Source organism: Argiope bruennichi, chromosome 1, assembly GCF_947563725.1.
Source record: "Argiope bruennichi chromosome 1, qqArgBrue1.1, whole genome shotgun sequence".
Taxonomy (NCBI): Eukaryota; Metazoa; Arthropoda; class Arachnida; order Araneae; family Araneidae; genus Argiope; species Argiope bruennichi.
In genome coordinates, this window is record NC_079151.1 from 139,920,980 (window position 1) to 139,940,689 (window position 19,710).

Sequence of the window (19,710 nt, forward strand, 5' to 3'; positions counted from 1 at the left end):
GAGCGAATATTTGGTCATTCGAAAATCCCCACATCACTATCTCGTCGAATGTATAATACAAATTTGATATTAATATCTGGCAGAGTCATCTATTTGGGCAGTATCTTCTGTCCGAACGCCTAAACGGCACAAAGTACCTTGTTTTCTTCCAGCACGTTCCTCCGGATATTCTTCAGGGAACATCGACTATTGTACACAGAACATTTGGTTAATGCATGATGGAGCTCCAGCACATTTTAGTTACATTCGTGAAATCTGACTTGTTCTTTGCGAATGAAGATTAATGAGCATCCATTCTGCAATGCTCGTTAATGAGTACTTGCTCTCTGCTTTTATTTTTCTCGAATGCATGAAAAATTTACATACGAGAAGGCTTCTTCTCAATTACTTTACTTCTAATCCTCGCATTCATGGGGCCATTCTCTTTGCCAGACTCATTGTCTTTTCGACGTCTGTTTTTGCGATTTTCACTGAATAAACGTTACCTGCGACCCGATGTTTTCTGGTAATTTTTCATTTATTTAATATCTATTATCCTTGCTCTGAATTTATCTTTCGAATTTGACAACGCTTTCCGCTAAACTACCTTTTCGTTTTCAGTAATTTATGACCCCCTAGATCACCAAATCCACATGTTACCAGAATAAAAAAAACTTTTAAGAATGTTATTTCACTTAAAAAAATTCATAGTTAAAACATCATTTGTTATTTTTTAATTAATTTTTTACAGTTTCCACAGTTTTTCTAATGTCTATATTTTTGAGATTTTCACCAATTAAACATCGTATGGGACCCCCTGTTGTATAGTGATTCTTTATGCTCCTAATGCCAACTATCACCCATTTGAATTTGTCGGTCGAATTCGGCAACACCCTGTATAATAAAATATGCATTGAAGCTAAAATGCACAATGTGCTGCATTAAATCCAATAAAATTAAAGTTGAATAAGTTGGTTCAATTAGTTGATGGAAAAATACTCTATATTCATCCTTACTATTTTATTTAAGTTAACTACCCGCCAAAATGTTCACACAAAAAGTTGAATTGCTCATCTAAGTCTTTAAAGGATTTCTGTACAAATTTGATCAGAATAATGAACACTTGTAAAGCATAAATTGTTATACAATGTATTTTTTTCTAAATTTAATTTCAATAATCTACATTTTTGATATTTTTAGGATTATGTACACATCTAAAGAAATCATTTGAACTTTGATCGAGATCCTAGACAAGCTGGAGACTGCTTTAATTTTTTTTTTTTACTAAATTCTTTTTCAAATTAACTCAAATTTCTAATCTTTAATTTTGCTGAAATCTTTGAAGTAATTTAAATAAATTAAGGTTAATGAATTATTATCTTATTCGAATAAGAAAAAAATATCTAAGTGGGTGAGTCAATCATTACATTATAAATTTATTTTCGTAAAACAATGAATTTCAACTAGAGCAAATTATTAAATTTTAAGGCATACTTTCCTGAAACAGTATTTTTTATATTCAGTAGTTAATCAATCAAACTGCAATGATCTGGCCTGAAAGAACTTTTTCGTTGTTTTATCATGCTAATTTGCTATAAGAGAATTTAAAAGTTTCCGCAAAAACTAAAGAATTAATTTGAACATCGTCTGAAAAATGTACATTTAAAGTAATATATAGTTTAGAAGGATGAAAAATTAAAGTTTTTAACTGCTGTTGCTGAAATGTAGGTAGTAGTAGTGTAAGTAAAGAAGTAATGGAAATAATATAATAGAAGTAGTAGGAATGTAGGTGATATTGTAAAAGTTCATCAGTACATACTAAAGTACAGAATTGGAACACTTAACTTTGGATTTAAGTTTAGGTTTGGTATCCAATCCGGTGTTTGGGAGATATTTAGTGATGTAAATTATGCTAGTTTTTATGAAGTATCCTTGGTATGGGTATCCTTCCCGAGTTAATAAGCATTGTTTGGCTGTAAGTTCCAAGGAAAATGTTGAGGTATTGAACTTGACCGTTTAATTGATGAATTAACCTTTTTTTCTCTTTTCTGTTTTAAATGCATCATAAACATATTATTTGATTAGCTATCCGTTCTACACGTCTTTTTCTGCTTTTCTTATTTAAACCCACCAACTTCTGACACTCTTAATAGAAATTACATAAGAAAAGAATAAAGAGGTATATTTATATTTTAAGTTCATTTAAATTCATCCAATTCATTTCATTTCTATGTTAAATTTAAACCTAAGAGATCTATAAAAGGCTAACATTACAGCATTTTCGAACCCGAATAAGGAAGTACCTTTGGTAATATTTTAAATTTTAGGAAGCATAAAAAATTATCTCTATAACTTTAATCAATGGAAGAAATTATAATTAACATTTTTATTAAGAACAAAATCTCTTCTAACAAAAAGCTAAAATCCAAAGTTTGCAATTCATAGAATTTAATCAAAAAGTATCTTGATATTCTTAGGGGGAAAAAAAATTAAAGTTTTTTATCATTAAGAATAATTTTTGAAAATAAACATGAAAGATTCAAAATGGATCGTAAAATTTTATTTCGAATTTTACAAATTATTAGGAACTAAATTTATATAAAAAGACAATTTCGCTGTTTAGTAGGAATATTTTACACTGAATGCAAGAAAGTTTTTAAGTAAACAAATTAAAAGAAATCATGAAAGGATACTTAGAAAAATAATTATTTCTTTTCACTTTTAGAAGTTTAAATAAAACATTTTCAATGCGAATAAACAACAACTTAAAAATTCTCTAAAAATGGTAGTTTTTTTTTTTTAATAGAAAAATGTATCAAATTCAGAGCACATGATACATTGAGCAGAAAAAGATTTTAGTTAAAAATAAGTTTTTTTTTTTCTCAAGATCTTGTTTACCTTTGAATAAAGATATGAATATTTTTGAAAGTGAATCCTTATTCGTTTTTAGTTTTTATCTTTTTCGATTCGTTGAAAGAAAAAAACAACAACAGACTTTTAGAAGAATAATTTAAATAGGGACCCTATTAGTAGAAAACACACAAAAAATGAAGTTTGCTGTGCTTTATCATTTAATTTACATCTCCTTAAAGAAACTAAACATTGATAAATATTGATTGATATTTTATTCATTTTTGATGTCATGGCAATAAGCAGGAATTGATGTATTTTATTGCGTGATTAGAAGCAGGTCATGGCGAATGAGCTGATCTGTAAAGAAAAAAATATTCAAAATATCTTTAACACAAAAAAGTATTTTATAAAGCACAGAAATAATTAAACAATAGCTTTGGTATTTTGTGTTTTTTGATAGATTTGCATTAGAATTGTGGATTTTATAATCGAAATTTTTATTTGATATTTGTTATATCATGAGGCAGTATGGAGATATTTGAAATTTTAATAAATATTTCATAATTGCATTAATTTCTAGAAATTCATTAACATATTTCTACAATTTGGAGGGAATACATAATCGTGTAAGTTAAGGTTACCTATGTTCTAAGTGAGATTAGGATAAAAGTTTTAAATCTGAGAAAATCTGTGTAAGTCGGTAGTCCGTTTGTTCAATAGATTTTTTTCTGTACTATTAAGAATAAAACTTTATTAAAAATTTAAATATTATTAAGTTAAAATCCACAGAAAGTTAAAATAGCCTTGTATTTCACAAAGTTTCGTTTCATATTTTTATATTTGGTTTAAACTATCCCTAATAATAAAAATATTTTTGATCTATTTGAATAAGGACGATTTTTATTCAATGGTTTTGCATATTCAATACAAAAAATTCCAACCTGTAAACCCCAAATGTGATTTAAAAAATTTCAAATCATATATTTTCAAATCAACAAACGTAATTAGGGCCAGTGACTTCTTTTCTTTCTCTTTTTGCTCTCATTACACATCTATATGGACGTAACAATTCCACTCAGGGAAATATTTCAAAACCTACAACAATGCCTATAACAGTCTAATAAATTGATTGTCCATTTTATCTAACTTATTGGATTTTACTCTCTCATATGCGAAGTATAGAGAACATATTGTAATCGTCCAATAATTCAAACTCGAGATTTTGATGAATTTTTACATTTTAGACTTCCATGAATTCCAAAAACACATTTTTAACATTATGAATCTTTGTCTGAGACAAAGAGAATTCAAAGTTGCTTTGAGCTAGACGCATGTAATTTGGTATATGTCTTTACACCAAATGTGTATGTTTTTTTTTTATTAATAATAAGTCAATCCTTGTGCACCACAAAGTACAGCACAAGGCTTACAGAGGTAAGTTGAAACAACTACACAACTACATACATAGAAAAAAAATATGTACATATAAAAATACGGATAAAAACAACAGGAAAAATAAACAACAAAACTAATTAAAAATTGAAGCAGCAAAGGCAATAAATTTACAGAATGAGAAAAAAGCCATTTTGTTGTCGACCAAAACATGAAGCGGAGGTGGAAACTTAATATTGCAGGCATCTAGATCCACAACAAAATCTCTTCTCCCTTCAGTAAGTTTGGAGCAATCAAAAAGCAAGTGTTCGACATTTTGAACTCCACCCACGCTGCAAGAGCACAGATCAGTGTTCGATAATCCAAATTTCTTGAGATAGTAATTGAAATTACCGTGTCCAGTAAGAAATTTTGTTAAGTGAAAATCACTGAAAAATGCGTTTTATTCAACCTTTGAGAAATTGTGGGGAAAAATAATTTGGTTAAAGAGGCAGTTGACGAATTTTGGTACAGCTCGTTCCATAAGAGAATGGTCTTTTTGTGATTCTCATTACGAATGTGAGATTTGGGAATGCTCATAGGATCAATGATGTTTAGTTTTGTAGCTTGCTTTGCAAGCCAATCGGCTCTTTCATTCCCTAAAATGCCAGAATGACCTCGGACATGAGAAAAACAAACGCTAATTCCTCTTGCTTTAAGCTCAAATTTTAAGCTAACTCCATCCAGAGGAAACCTGTCTGTCCTGCTGTTTGAATATATGTTAACACGATAACTACAAAATGAACTAGATAGACAAAATTCGACGAGAAATTTAACATCAGACACTTAACAGATTTTAAGCCAAATCCATCGATGGGTTGAACATCTGTTTGTCTCTACTTTCAGAAGCATGCAAATATGATAGCTCAAAAGCGTAAGGATTTCAGTGTATCAAATTAGGTATGTCATTTTGAGATTACAATTGTAATTCGGTGCTAAATTTTGGTTTCAATCATTTGGAAAAACCGCATCTAAAACATAAATTCGACTTCCGGACATTACTAACCAGGGAGTAATCGCCAAAGATCACATAATAAATTAATTACATATGCTAAATTAATCCCAAGGTTAATATTTTCTAACTGTAGTAGTCCAATGCCATGGAAGACTTTCTCTGGTATAAAACCTTTATTAGAGTGTACGCGAGAAAGTTTTGGGGTGACAATTCCCGATATTTTTAAAATTGGTCTTCGTATCACCATACATAAAACGGCATTTTTGCTTCTGAGCCTTTATTTCATTACCACATTTTAATAACCCAATATTACAAAGGTTTATGCAATGACACGGCATTGGAAGTTTAGAAAATTAGGGCGATGTTTCAGTTTTGGGCGTGATAAGCGATTATGGAGATATTTGTCAATTCTTAAGTTAGTGAAATAATTTGTAGGGAAGAAGGGGAATAATGCTGATAGTGCAATTTATCACCAGACAGGAATTCAGAAAAAAAAAAAAACCGTGGAATATCGAAAATCTTAAAAGAAAACTGTCGCCTGTATTCAAGAACAAAATATCAGATTCTAATTTTTAAAAATATCAACTTTATTTATTGAAAGAAACTGACTTCGTTATTTTTGGCACCTAATCGCAATTTAAAATATTGTAATAATAAGCTTTGTGCAGTTTCAGAATTGGAAGTTACTTCAACAAATCTGTTTCTTCAACAACTTATGTTACAGAGGTGCCTATGCATGCTTTATCTGAGCTTTCAACATAATCTTCAAAGTACTTTTTAAATTGTTTTGTTGAAATAAATTTATTTTTTGAAATACAGACATATTTTAATAGGGGAAAATGGAATAGAAAAGACAAATTTTGAAATATAATATTTCTGTTATTGAAAATAATTTTGAAATATAATATTTCTGTTATTGAAAATAATTTTGAAATATAATATTTCTGTTATTGAAAATAATTTTGAAATATAATATTTAATATTAATTGAAACAAGTAAAAATTTGGGATATAGTTAATGAGTTCCCTTTTAACATACAGGGTGGTTATAATTAAACTTCCCCTATAAACAGCATCCTAGAACGCAAACGAATGAACGGATTGCAACGAAATTTGGTGTACAGACTATACACAAGATGCGCTCAAGGAATTTCAAATTTTTTTAAGTTAAAAATTTACACCAGAGGGCACCTTCTTCGGAAAAACATTAAATTTAACACAATAAAGGCCCCAAACGGAATATAGAAACAATATTAACAATCCAGAACAAGAATTATGAGTAATAAAATGTAAAACTGGAAAAATCTGTCAATTCTAAAAAAAAATAAAAATGTCGAGATTTGCATGCTTGCGAAGAAGAAGAAGCTTTGTGCAAAACAGGTTAGGATAAGAAACGTTGGCAGTCGTTGTCATGTTTTATGTCGATGTTTCCGGCTGTAAGGATGACGGTATCTTGTTGCAACATTGAACGACTTAAAGAACTCGTGCTCCATAAGCATCACAATTGATCAGTTATAATCTGCTGTTGAATACACTGTCCATCAACTTGAAATTTTGCAGGTGAATGAGGGTGGTCACATAAAGGTCATCTTTCCCTACATCATCCTGGACATGATTAATAACAGCTACTTTTGTGCCATTTCGTCCTAATCTGTTCTTGTTTCAGCAAACTGAACTGTTTTTATCAAACTGCGTACTGTTATTTTTCCTTACCTTTATTTAATATGGTTCGATGACAAGGTGATCAGAAACTAGTCAATAAATGTTTATATTGTTTCTGTATTCCGTTTTGATCGTTTATTGTGTTAAAATTAATGTTCTTCCGGGAAAGGCGCCTTCTGGGGAGCATTTTGGAACTAAATTTTTTTCTCTCGATATTCTGTGAGTGCATCTCGTGTATAGTCCATATACCAAATTTCGTTGCAACCCGTTTGCGTTGTATGATGCTGTTTACAGGAGAAGTTTAATTATAACCACTCTATATATTTCTTTTACTATTAAAAGATCTTCAACGGACTTAGGTTAATATTAGTCTAACTTTTTCTATTGATGTCGCAGGAATAGTTTTAATGCATTTGCACTTCCATAGCAAACAGTACATCTGAAATACTTTCTTTGTCATTGTAAAGAAATGAAAATGTTTCTTTACTCAAACACATTCTTAATTTTCTTCAGCGTTCATGACATATTTTGAAGTGGAAATTTGAAAGTTAATTCATTTATGTGTAAAACAGCGTTGAAAAAATATTTTTTCCCTCTTTGTTCCTTTCCGATTTCATTTTTAAATCTATTTTCAAAATTTAATTTTAGCAGAATGAGTTCTGAAACGTTTGCGTTACTCATTAAGTTAATAAAATTCCCGTTTTAATTTGATTATTTGAATTGGACGTGTTTCTTATATTTTTAAATTTCTTTGCATTCTTTCAAAGAAGGATATAATTCAACGGGAATATAAGTTTATTTTCTTTCTTCATAATTTTGAGAAAAGAAAAGGAAGTAATATGCATATTGCATTCTTTTTTAATATTTTAAACAGCATCGGGTTTTTTTAGAAGTTTCCGTCTTTTCCTATTTTATTTTCAGAAAGAAGTCAAGTATTTGCTTTACTTTCCTAAAAGATTCAACTTCTGCAAGTGACAGGTTAAAAGATAACGGTGTTGGTTTTGAGGGACTTTCAATGTAATCTGAAATTCTAACGAGCTAGTAAAAAATACCTCCCTTCTTTTATCAATATTGTTATTTTAAATACTTTGTTCTAACTTATTTCAAAAATGGAAATATTTTAAAGAGAAAAAAAGATGCATTGATAATACAATGGTTACTTTTTACAAAACTACTTTATATTCCGCATAAAGATTGTAAAATAAGATACAATTATTTTAATCTTTTTTAAATAGAAGCGAATTTTTATCTAAATTCTTACAATGTAAAGAGAAGCATTATTAAGTGTATTATTTCAATAATTCAATGAATAACATATATTACTATAAAAATAGATTTCTAATTAATATTCTAAATTCGTGACTTCAGCAATTTGTTCATGCTTCCAGTTGAGCATGTAAGATTTCTGATCAATTATTTCGCTTAGAAATTTAAGGTTATTTTAGAAAAAAGTGTCGGAATTTGTACCAAAAGTATTACAAATATATTTTATATTAGTCAACTTTTGCAACTAGCTGATTCTTCAGTGATATTTATTATATTTAACTTCAGTTAAACCGTTTAGATATAATTTCATGTCCACGTTTCGTCAAATTATTTAAGATTGTTTTAAGATCATATAATTATTAAAAGTATAAATATCCTCTTCATTTACCTGCTAAATTTCGAGGTATTGAAATCGAGGTATTGAGACGTTAAACAGAATTCTTTTCCATTAGCTTTCAACTTAGATTTTAGACAAACTTATTTCTTAACTTTCAACAATGGAAGAAAATTACATGATTAGATATTTCAAGAAAGAATTAAAATGTTTTGAATTTCAGGACAGTAATGTAATCTATTGTTGAAAATTAAGTATACGATATTTTTTTAAAAAATATAGAAATTCAGCAAAAATTCACCATTATTAAATTGCTATAATGATAAAGAAAAATTTTGAAATAAATTTTAAAACAATGTGAAATTTACTTTTGAGAAATAAGATTTTTCTGAAGTTAATTCGGAAAGATAAAAATTCAGATTAATTTTTGATAAGTAAAAATTCTAATCAGAATTTTAATAAAATCGATCCTCAGTTCCTTTTTATACCTTCCAATGTATATATATGCCAAATTTGGTAATTATAAATGGTCTGGCCTGTAGAGGTCTCAATAAACACACACATAATCATCTATATTATTAAAATAGATATGTAGATCTTCTGTAATTTAAATATCTTTTTATCCTGTTAATTGAACGAATGATATTAAAACGAATGATCTTTATAGCCATTATGCAATTTTATCCATACTTGCCCATATTAACATCAGATTATTATAATGATATTCGGTGAATTCAGAGCTGAAAAGAAAATTTTAAACTATTGGCATCAAAAATATATCGAGGTAGTTTTTGTTAAGACAATGTGATGAAAGAATAGTCAGAAGTTAATTAGTACAGCACAAATTAATATAGGAAAAATTCTTTCTAATAAAAATATTATAACATCATATGAGAATCAACAAATGGTTTAGTATCGGACTGGAAATTTAGAATCCATAGCATTTTACAAAATATCTTGGATAATATTCTAATGCATTTTATAAGATATTTATATATTAATTTGCACAGATTAATATTATAAATTATATATTTTTACTATCTTTTATTTATATTATTTTTATATTATCATTTTTTCACTTTTTAATTTTGTTTTATTACCTCAAATATAGTTATTTAACTTTTAATTATCAAATTTACTGTTATATATCTCGTATTTCCACCAATATTATGTTTTTTTTTGTAAGTTGTAAGACCAAGTTATCTAAAAACAATATCTATCTCATTTGTCTGATACATTTCTTTTACTTAGTTTCTTATTAATTTCTAAAAAAAAATACGAGAAATTTCATCAATTAGAAATACCTAAATCCACGCAAGATTCTGTTGAAATATAGGGAAATTTCAAGAAAATCAATTAATCAAGTAATTAAGCGTAATATTTCTAGTTTTAAATTTTTTTAAATTTCAAACAGTTCTAATTGAACAAAATGCAAATCTAATATTCTTCTCTTTTAGTAGAAAAAATACAATCTTGGAACAAATATACACTTTTAGTGACTATTAGATCTAAAAGCATCTTTAGACCTGAGCTTAACTGATCACATCTAGAATTATTAATTCCAGGTATCGCCAACTTCTTTTAAGTTGAGTACACCTATCTACAGAGATATTTTTCTCTCTTAGAAAAACGCGAATACTAGATTTTTTTTAAGAAATGATTTTCGGACTGATTTTATTTTTCCTCACTTATTTTTTTTTTCTAGAGAAGTTGTTATTCTCTAACTTGCCAAAGAAAACAGTCTGAGGAAGTGAAACTTGTGATAATGATCTGCTGTGAGCAAGCTGGACTTAGCAAGGGAAGAGTTTTTCCTCTCTATATAAATGTACTCACATTCTTTCTATAACTCAGTGTTTTTCTCCCTAGAGACGGGTAAAGCGAGGAGAGAATGTGAATTGGTTTAACGGGTAATGTGTATAGATTTAGGGAACAAGATATGGAGCTACACAATTTTTTCTGTGCCTGAAGCACTTCTTTTATCCCTCATGACTCGATATGCGTCCGAATTATAGAATAAGGAAGTGGAAAGATAGTATATCAAGTGTTATTAAGCAAATACGTTAAGAATTCAAAAGAAATAATGAAATGATTCTGGAAAGTACTTTTGTGGTATAAAACACATGCCAGTCTCGTAAGAGGGTAAAGAATATAGAAGGGAATAGAAAAGAAAAGTAATGCCGTGTAATTAGTTTGAAACAAAATAATAATACTGTTTCCATATGAATTATATTTTTATTCATTTCGAAAGTATAGCCAAGAAATAGGAGTTAAACTGCATATATCTTATCTTGAATATCTGAAGATAAGTGAAATTTTATTTTAAAGAGCCGTATATAATGCTATTAATTTTTACATTTAACTTACAGAGCAAGAGTATCAAACTCGCGACCCACAACAAGTATCTTTACAGAAAAGTGTTATCATAATAGAGTGTAAAAACATTTTTAATAAAAATTTCATAAAATTTAGTTTCTAATTTTGTATAATAGTTAAATGAGGGATACTATATTCCCTAAAGACCAATTACAAGTCCTGTTACTTCAGGCGAAATCCAAAATTTGTGTTGAAAATTTCCATCTTCACATATTTACATAATGGAATCACAAAAAAGCTGAAAAAGTTACATTGTGTATAAAGTCTTTAATAAAAGGACTAAAGTTTCAGCTATATAGAGAACGATTTAACTAAGTAAAAATCCTTAGTAATGAATTGTGCTGCGATAATCCTGTCTAGTTGAATTGCATAGGGTACGTACAAAAACATGAGTTACTTAAACCTTGTAAGATATAGTTTCGAATTAATTCTCAACTTCCTGCTAAACTATAAATTTCTATTTTTTTCCCTAAAAATGGCAAACTTATGGTTATATGTAATTTTTTTTTCACTGAGGGATTTAGAATTTATGCATTTATTTGATCTAATCTTACACGAAAGTTCATGAAGTTCCTAGAAGAAGAAGATAATTGAATTTTCATTAGAAATTTTTTTTTCACGCTTTAATGTCAGGAAAAATGTGTGTCTGAGAAAAAAAAAATCAAGTCATTATTGGGTTCAATAAGTATACAAAAACTTAGAGTTGGACAAGAAAAAAATTATATTTATATAGAAGTGGTACGATTCAAAAGGATATATTAATTCTCAGACTAATAAAAAGATGATTGTTTTTAGTTTCAAAATAAAATAGCTCTTTCACACATCTTTTCCTTTTCTGGTTCTTGAGAGTGTTCTCCTTGAGAGAAAGAGAGTATTGACGGTAAGTGCCCGACTAGCTTAAATGTAATTTGTTGTGTACCTTATCAGCTCTCGTGATTTATTTCAAAAGTTAAATTACAAGAAAAAAATCTTCATAACTATTCACAAACTGGCTTTGACTTTATATTTAAAAATTAGAATACTGACAGTTTTATTTTAGTTTTTTTCTTTTGCACGCTTTGTTACCAATTAAGAACAGTAATTATTGTCTTAAAGCCTAATTCTTTTTCCGTACTATCTTCTAGATCTTTTTGACGGAAAGGTTCTTCTTCTAAGAAAAGAAAAGTGGGCAAAGATGGGAAAGAAGAAAATGAAGAACGAGAGGCCTAAATTAGAATTTTTCCTCTTCTTGGTTCCTTAACTAATGTAATGAAGACAAAAAAAATTCTAAATGTCTGGTTGACTCCTCTATATTAATGGTGGTTTCGCATACAAGAGTTAGGAGTCTTAAGGAGCCTCAGTTTTATCTTAAAAGGATATTGTTGAGATAAAAAAGAAAAATACATGGAAACGCTTATATTTTTTTCGCACTTGTGGAAACGTTTACCAGAGGAGAGAAAATTTTGGAATAGTTGAAAGGTACAAGCAGCGGGTGGATTACAGCTTGTTGCTGAATTTTATAGTGATGATGGATGAAAAACTTCTTGAAATTTTTTTGTATAACTTCCTAACTTATTAAACAGATCACCGCTATTTTCCTTCATTTGCTAATGAATCATTATGTTTAGGAAATCATAAAATCATATCAACTTTTATTATAAAAAAATAATTCGATTATTTCTTTTTTCTTTTCTTTGTTTCAGAGCTTTTATATTTGAATGTAGGTTTAATTGTAGAATTTATTAATCAATACTAAATGAAAAATTATCAAAAAACAGTTTTCCATTTAGCGTCTCAATGTATAAGTGACGTGCTGTTACTTTGAAAATAATTGCATAGATCAAATTGTTTATGAAGCAGTTGCTAAGAAAATTTAGGAAGAGATCTCTACTCATAATTTTTAAATTCTTTCAACGGATATTTTGTTTGGTTAGGTTCTCAAAATTGTGCTAATGAATGATCCTATCTATTCACATTACGAAGATAAGCTTATAATTATTAATACCTTTTTCTTCTAGAAATTTTGAAGGAAAAATATTGGAAGAACAGCACACAAACAAGAAATAAAACTCGTGGAAAGGGCAAGATTATTCTTGTTACAGCTTCACGCCGATAGATGGCGTATCTGTCGAGTACAAAGTTCTGTTAATTCCTTTTTTGTATCAGAACGTAGAGTGTGTAAGAACGATTCTGTGAGGAGACGAGGCATCCAACTGGGAGAGGTGTCCTAATCTGTAACAGTCTACATGAAGTGGCACAAAAAATGTGTCCGAAAATAAAATGGTGTTCATCAGAAAGAAATGAGTAATTATTTGAAGAGAATTACATTAAGTGGTCCGTCGACTACGCAGTATTGAACCATCGAGAGTGTTGAGAAGTCGGCAAGTGCTTCTGTTTTGCCGCGTGTGTGTGTTTATTTGATATTGTTCTCAGTGAATTCTGAATCCTTAGAGTGATCTTCAATAGATATAAAGTGTAAATTCCTATGATTGGAGTATCCGATGATTCGATTATTGTGTCCGTTTTGGTTTCAGGGTAACTGTGAGTATACTTTAGTTTTCCAAATTTATGTATTAGTTTCGTTTTTATGAGTTGCATATATTCAGAGTTCTCTTTTCAAAATGCTTTCAAAACTTAAAAAGAGTGAATTAATTGAAGTTGCCGAGGAACTAGAAATTAATATTCCTGCAGGTGCCAAAGTAGTTACTATTAAAGATTTAATTGAAAAAAGCGAGATCTATAAATATAATTATGAATTCGTAGAAACTGTAGTTGAGTCAATAATTGATAAGAAAAAAGATTACGAGAAAAATGAAGCACAGAAACTAGAATTGGAAAAACTTAAACTCGCGCAATTAGAAAAATACGAGAAAAATGAAGCACAGAAAGTAGAATTGGAAAAACTTAAACTCGCGCAATTAGAAAAACAACTTGAGCTTGCGAATTTACAAAAAGATGTAACACAAAAGGTTAATGTGACAAATAGCGATTCTGATTCTAATTTTAGCTTAGAAAGTTTAATAAAAAGTGTCAAAACTTTAACTATGCCAGTTCCTACACGAGCAGAGTCGTATAATTTATTTTTCCAATCGCTTGAAAGAGCTTTCAAAACCAAAAATGTCCCAGAACAATTCAAATCAGAAATCCTATTAAATATTTTAGGCGAAAAAGTTACCAATTTAATGATATATTTAAATGAAGAAGAATTGTGTATGTATGACAAATTAAAAGAATTAGTGTTAAAAGAATTTCAGTCCACCCCACAAGAAGTTTTAAATAATTTCCGTAAAGCGAAAAAACGCCCAAACGAAAGCTATATCCAGTTTGCATCGCGACTTAGTGCAGCCTTTGATTATTATTGTCAATTAAGAAAGGTAAATGATTTTAAGGGAGTTTGTGAACTCATGGTTTCCGAAAAAATATTTGATTCATTAGATCGTGAACTACAAATTCATATTGGCGTGAAACAAGGAGAATCTTGGTATGTGCCATCAGATTTGGCCAGGCATTGCGATATTTATGTATCGTCAAAATTCAAAAATGATAGTAATGTGTTTTCACGACCGCAAATTGTAAACCATTCTCAAAAATATCGTAAAGAATACAGTCCACAAAAAGCTTTTGTATCGGAAGTTAAAACTCCGAAATGTGTAATTTGTAAATCTAATGAAAATCATTCCCTGAATGTATGTCCTGTGTTCAAAAATATGCTTGTTAATGAGAGAATAGAAGTCGTTAAAAATAAGCAATTATGTTTTAATTGTTTAAATCACCATAAAATTGCTAACTGTTATTCAAAATCCAGTTGCTCCATTTGCAAAAAACGACATAACACTCTTTTGCACTTGAGAAATACTCAAAGCGAAACTGAAACTCGCTCGCAAAATGCTAACGCGGGATTAAATCCAAGGTCAAATGTATTCGTTCCGCGAATTGAAAATCCTAGTCATAATTCTTCACAACTGACGAATGAGTCACCTGCGAACAGTACGCATTCATTCACTGCTACCAACTTAAATCTAAACAAAATGGTTTTATTAAGTACTACTAATGTAATGATTCAAAATAATGTAGGAATGTTTATGAGTGCACGTGCGTAACTGGATGTTGGTAGTATGAGTCATTTCATTTCAAAACGTTTAGCCGATAAACTGAATTTGAGAAAAGAAAGACGAAACATTGTGGTTTCTGGACTAAATCAATCTTCTTCTGTTATTAACTGGATCGTAAAAACAAAAATTTCGAACGTTAGCGGAAGCTTTGAAAAGGGAATTGAGTTATTGGTAGTGCCGCATATAACAGATTGTATCCCCTCGGAACAATTTGACATTGATACGCTAGAATTAGATAGTTTCAATTTAGCGGATGTGAGTTTCAATGAACCTGGAGAGGTGGATATTTTATTAGGTGCCCAAATATTCTATGAACTTTTAAGAGCGGGTCAAATTAGCTTTTCGGGAACAGACATTGTTTTTCAAAATACTGTGTTTGGGTTTGTTGCTACCGGAAGTGTTCCAATAGAAAACGAAACTACTGTTCATTGTGGGTTGGTAATAGAAGATTTGGATGCAAATTTAAGGAAATTTTGGGAAATTGAAGATGTTGAGGGGGATAAATTACAAAATGATGAAAGTTTAATATGTGAAGATCATTTCATGAAAACACATTTCAGAAATGACGATGGAAGCTATGTTGTTAAAATGCCGTTTAAAATAGACCCCCCATGTTTAGGCGAATCAAAACACATTGCTACTAAAAGATTTAATTCACTTTGGCAACGTTTGAAGAGAGAACCAGAGTATAGGCAACTATACAGCGAATTTTTAACTGAGTATGAGAATTTGGGGCATATGCAGGCAACTTGCGAAACTCCAAGGTATATTATGCCTCATCATGGCGTTTTTAGGCCAGAAAGTAGTACTACAAAATTACGCGTTGTTTTTAACACATCAGAGGCAACGTCATCTGGACAATCGCTTAATGATAATTTGTATTCAGGATCTGTTGTCCAAGATGATTTGTTCGCTATTTTGTTGAGATTTCGAAAACATTCTATAGTTTTCACCGCTGATATAAAAAAGATGTATCGTCAAATTTGGATACATCCAGATCAGTGTGATTTACAATGTATTTTATGGAAGGATTTAGAGGATGAGAAATTACGTGTATTTAAGTTGCTCACTGTTACCTACGGAACCAAATGCGCTCCTTACTTGGCGACCAGAGTACTAAAACAAATATGCTGTGATGAGCAGAACAACTATCCTTTAGCCGCTGCTGCTGGCAAAGATTTTTACGTCGACGATATACTCAGTGGTACCGAGGATTTATCTTCTGCCATTGAACTACAAAACCAGTTAATACAATTGTTAAAATCAGCTGGTATGGAGCTTCACAAATGGAGCTCAAATAATCCTGTTTTGTTACAAAATGTCCCAACGTCGGACCGAGAATACAATTTCGATAACCCCAACTCAGCTACTTTAAAAACTTTGGGATTACAATTCAATCCTGAAAAGGATACATTTAGTTTTAGTGTTCAAAAAATTGTGAGACCTGCAACAAAAAGAACAATGCTATCGGACATATCCAGATTGTTTGATCCTTTAGGCCTCTTAGGACCTTTCATAATCACAGCGAAGATGTTCTTGCAGAAGTTGTGGATTTTGAGAATTGATTGGGACGATGAAGTTCTCTTACACTTAAATAGAGAGTGGGAAAAATTTAGTTCTGAATTGAGTCAATTGAAAAATGTAAACATAGATCGTCATGTGGTATGTTCTAAAGTTCTGAAAGTAGACCTGATAGGCTTCGGAGATGCTTCGAAAAATGCATATGGTTGTGCTGTCTACACCAGGTCTTTGTCAAGGTCTGGTGAGATAAAGGTGTCACTCTTATGCAGCAAATCTCGAGTGGCTCCCATCAAAGAAATTAGTATCCCACGTTTGGAGCTGTGTGCAGAGGATTTGCTTTCCAAGCTTACCGTTAAGGTTCTGTCATCCTTGCAACTAGACATTGATGGATTACATTTGTACTCGGACTCCACTGTGGTGCTTGCTTGGATCAAAACTCCACCTACATCGTTGAAAACTTTTGTGGCTAATCGAGTCGCTAGGATTCAAGAGTATACTAAGAACTTCCAATGGCATTATGTAAATACTGCTGAGAATCCTGCGGACTTGATATCACGAGGAGTTTTCCCTTCAAAGATCCAACAGTTGGACATTTGGTGGAATGGACCGTCTTTTCTTTCATCTAGTAGCTGTCCAAACTTCAATGACGATCCTGGTGTCTCAGATGATGAATATCTTCTTGAGGTGAAAAGAACTGCAAGGAACTCTGAACTGAATAATGATCCTATGATTAATCTTTCCATTTGTAATACTCCTAGTTTTTTACAGTGCATATTAGATATAAGTAATAATTATAGTAAAATTGTTCGTATTTTAAGTTATGTTTTCAGGTTTGTCAAGAATCTAAAAGAAGCAGTGAAGACAACAGGTCCACTGAATGCTGAGGAATTGAACTATGCAGAGACATTTTTAATTAAAAATGTCCAAATCCAAGAGTTTGCCAAAGACGTCAGTAGTCTCCAAAAACACCACTGTGTGCTTCCTGGTAGTAAATTAAAAACTTTGAATCCTTTCTTGGATTCTAAAGGATTGTTAAGAGTCGGAGGACGGTTGGGTAATAGTAATTTTAATTTTAATAAAAAGCATCAAATAATTTTGCCAAAAAGCCTTAGATTAACTTTAATTATAATAGAACATTTTCATAATAAATATTTACATGTTGGTGCTTCTTCCTTGCTATATCTTGTTAGAGAAAAATTTTGGCCTCTAAATGGACGTAATAGCTGCAGAAAAATCGTTCATCAATGTATCATTTGTTTCAAAGCCCAACCAATTGCACCTTCTCAAATCATGGGCAATTTGCCCAAGGAAAGAGTGTCTCCAGATTTTGCTTTTAATTGTGCTGGTGCCGATTTCTGTGGGCCGTTTTATATTAAGAATAAGGCTCAGCGTAAAGGTGCTTTATAAAAAATTTATATTTGTATTTTTGTATGTTTTTGTTTTAAAGCTGTTCATATAGAAGTTGTTTCAGATTTGACTTCTGATTCCTTTATAGCGACTTTAAAACGGTTCATGGCTCGAAGAGGTAAATGTGCGAAACTATTTTCAGATAATGCTAAGAATTTTGTAGGAGCTAATAGAGAAATTAAAAAACTTCATGAAATGGTTAGAAAACCAGATGAAAAGCTGGCAGGCTATTTAGCTGCAGAAGGTATTGAGTGGAAATTTATTCCACCTAGATCCCCACACTTTGGCGGTCTTTGGGAGGCAGCTATAAAGTCATTTAAATACCATCTAAAAAGAGTTGTTAAGGGAATAAACTTAACTTATGAAGAGTTCTTAACGGTAATTGTGCAAATTGAGGGAATTTTGAATTCTCGACCACTTTGCCCCTTGTCAGCTAACGAGGACGATTTTGAGGTTCTTACTCCTGCACATTTTTTAATAAATAGGTCTTTAACCTCTTTGAATGAGCCTGATTTGACAAATTTAAAAGAAAGTCATCTCAAGAAATGGCAAAAGGTAACTAGACTTGTACAATATATGTGGAAATTTTGGCATCGTAATTATTTAAGTCAATTACAACAGAGATCTAAATGGATGTTTGACAAAAATAATGTAAAATAAGGAGATTTAGTGTTATTAATTGAAGATAATTTGCCTTGTTATAAATGGACTATGGGTAGGATAATTAAAATTTATTATGGTGATGATAAGAAAATTCGTGTTGTTAAGATTAAAACACAGTCTAGTATTTGTAAAAGAGCCATTTCTAAAATTTGTGTATTGCCTATGGAACATAATTAATTTGTAATATTTGATGTTGAAATTTGTAAGTTTTGATTCTTATTTCTTAGAGATATTTATTATTATGTATATTGTGTATTTTTTACTAGATTTGTGTAAAAGTTGTAATATTGTTTATGTTATTGAACATTGTAATCTCTTGAAACCCTGGGGTTTCAAGGTGGGGAGTATGTTACAGCTTGACGCCGATAGATGGCGTATCTGTCGAGTACAAAGTTCTGTTAATTCCTTTTTTGTATCAGAACGTAGAGTGTGTAAGAACGATTCTGTGAGGAGACGAGGCATCCAACTGTGAGAGGTGTCCTAATCTGTAACAGTCTACATGAAGTGGCACAAAAAATGTGTCCGAAAATAAAATGGTGTTCACCAGAAAGAAATGAGTAATTATTTGAAGAGAATTACAATTCTTTTACGTTAAACTTTGAGCTTGCATTAAAAGTTCTGGGATTCAATTTACACTATTTCTAAATTAAGAGAAAATAATTTTTTGTTTGCAGTTAAAAGAAAGATTATGAGCTTATAAAAGCCTATAGCAGCGACTTTGATCATAACATACAAAATCTCAATTTAATTAAATATAATCGGGAAAACACTTTTGGCTATTCATAAATTTCTTTTATTCAACTGTAGTCATTTAATTCTTTTATTTAATTGTATTATTACTTCGACCACGATATAATATAAAGATATTATCAATTATCAATAATAAATTGTTAATTGATATCTATGAGTAGTAATTAATTGTACTTAATTAAGGTTATATTAATGTCTAAACATGAATAAACTTTTATTTTTATAGATCCCAACATATTTATAAAAATCAGTGAATGCTTGTAAAAGATAATATTTTAGAATTAATTTTAGAGTTTTATTCTAAAGTTTATATTACTCTCTAGCTAGCAAATACATTTTTTTAAATGACTGTACTCTATGGATTTATAAATTGTTCCATATTATCTAGTGAGAACAATAATTCCCTTCGATGAACAGCCGTATGAT

At 30.2% G+C, this 19,710-nt stretch overlaps 1 protein-coding gene across 1 annotated transcript; it reads left to right on the forward strand.

The window, feature by feature from the left end:
* Positions 1-15,681: 15,681 nt before the first annotated feature.
* On the forward strand, positions 15,682-17,871 carry LOC129975353 (uncharacterized). The gene is made up of 2 exons (XM_056088419.1): positions 15,682-17,248; positions 17,729-17,871. The coding sequence occupies exons 1-2, from the start codon at positions 15,682-15,684 to the stop codon at positions 17,869-17,871; spliced, it is 1,710 nt and encodes a 569-aa protein (XP_055944394.1).
* The last annotated feature ends 1,839 nt before the right edge of the window (positions 17,872-19,710 follow it).

Excerpts from the sequence above, each read along its gene's own strand:
- LOC129975353 (XM_056088419.1), top strand. The coding sequence starts at position 15,682 with ATGCAGGCAACTTGCGAAACTCCAAGGTATATTATGCCTCATCATGGC. Across the intron at positions 17,249-17,728 it reads ACAGTGCATATTAGATATAA|CCCAACCAATTGCACCTTCT; the intron begins GTAATAATTATA and ends TTTGTTTCAAAG.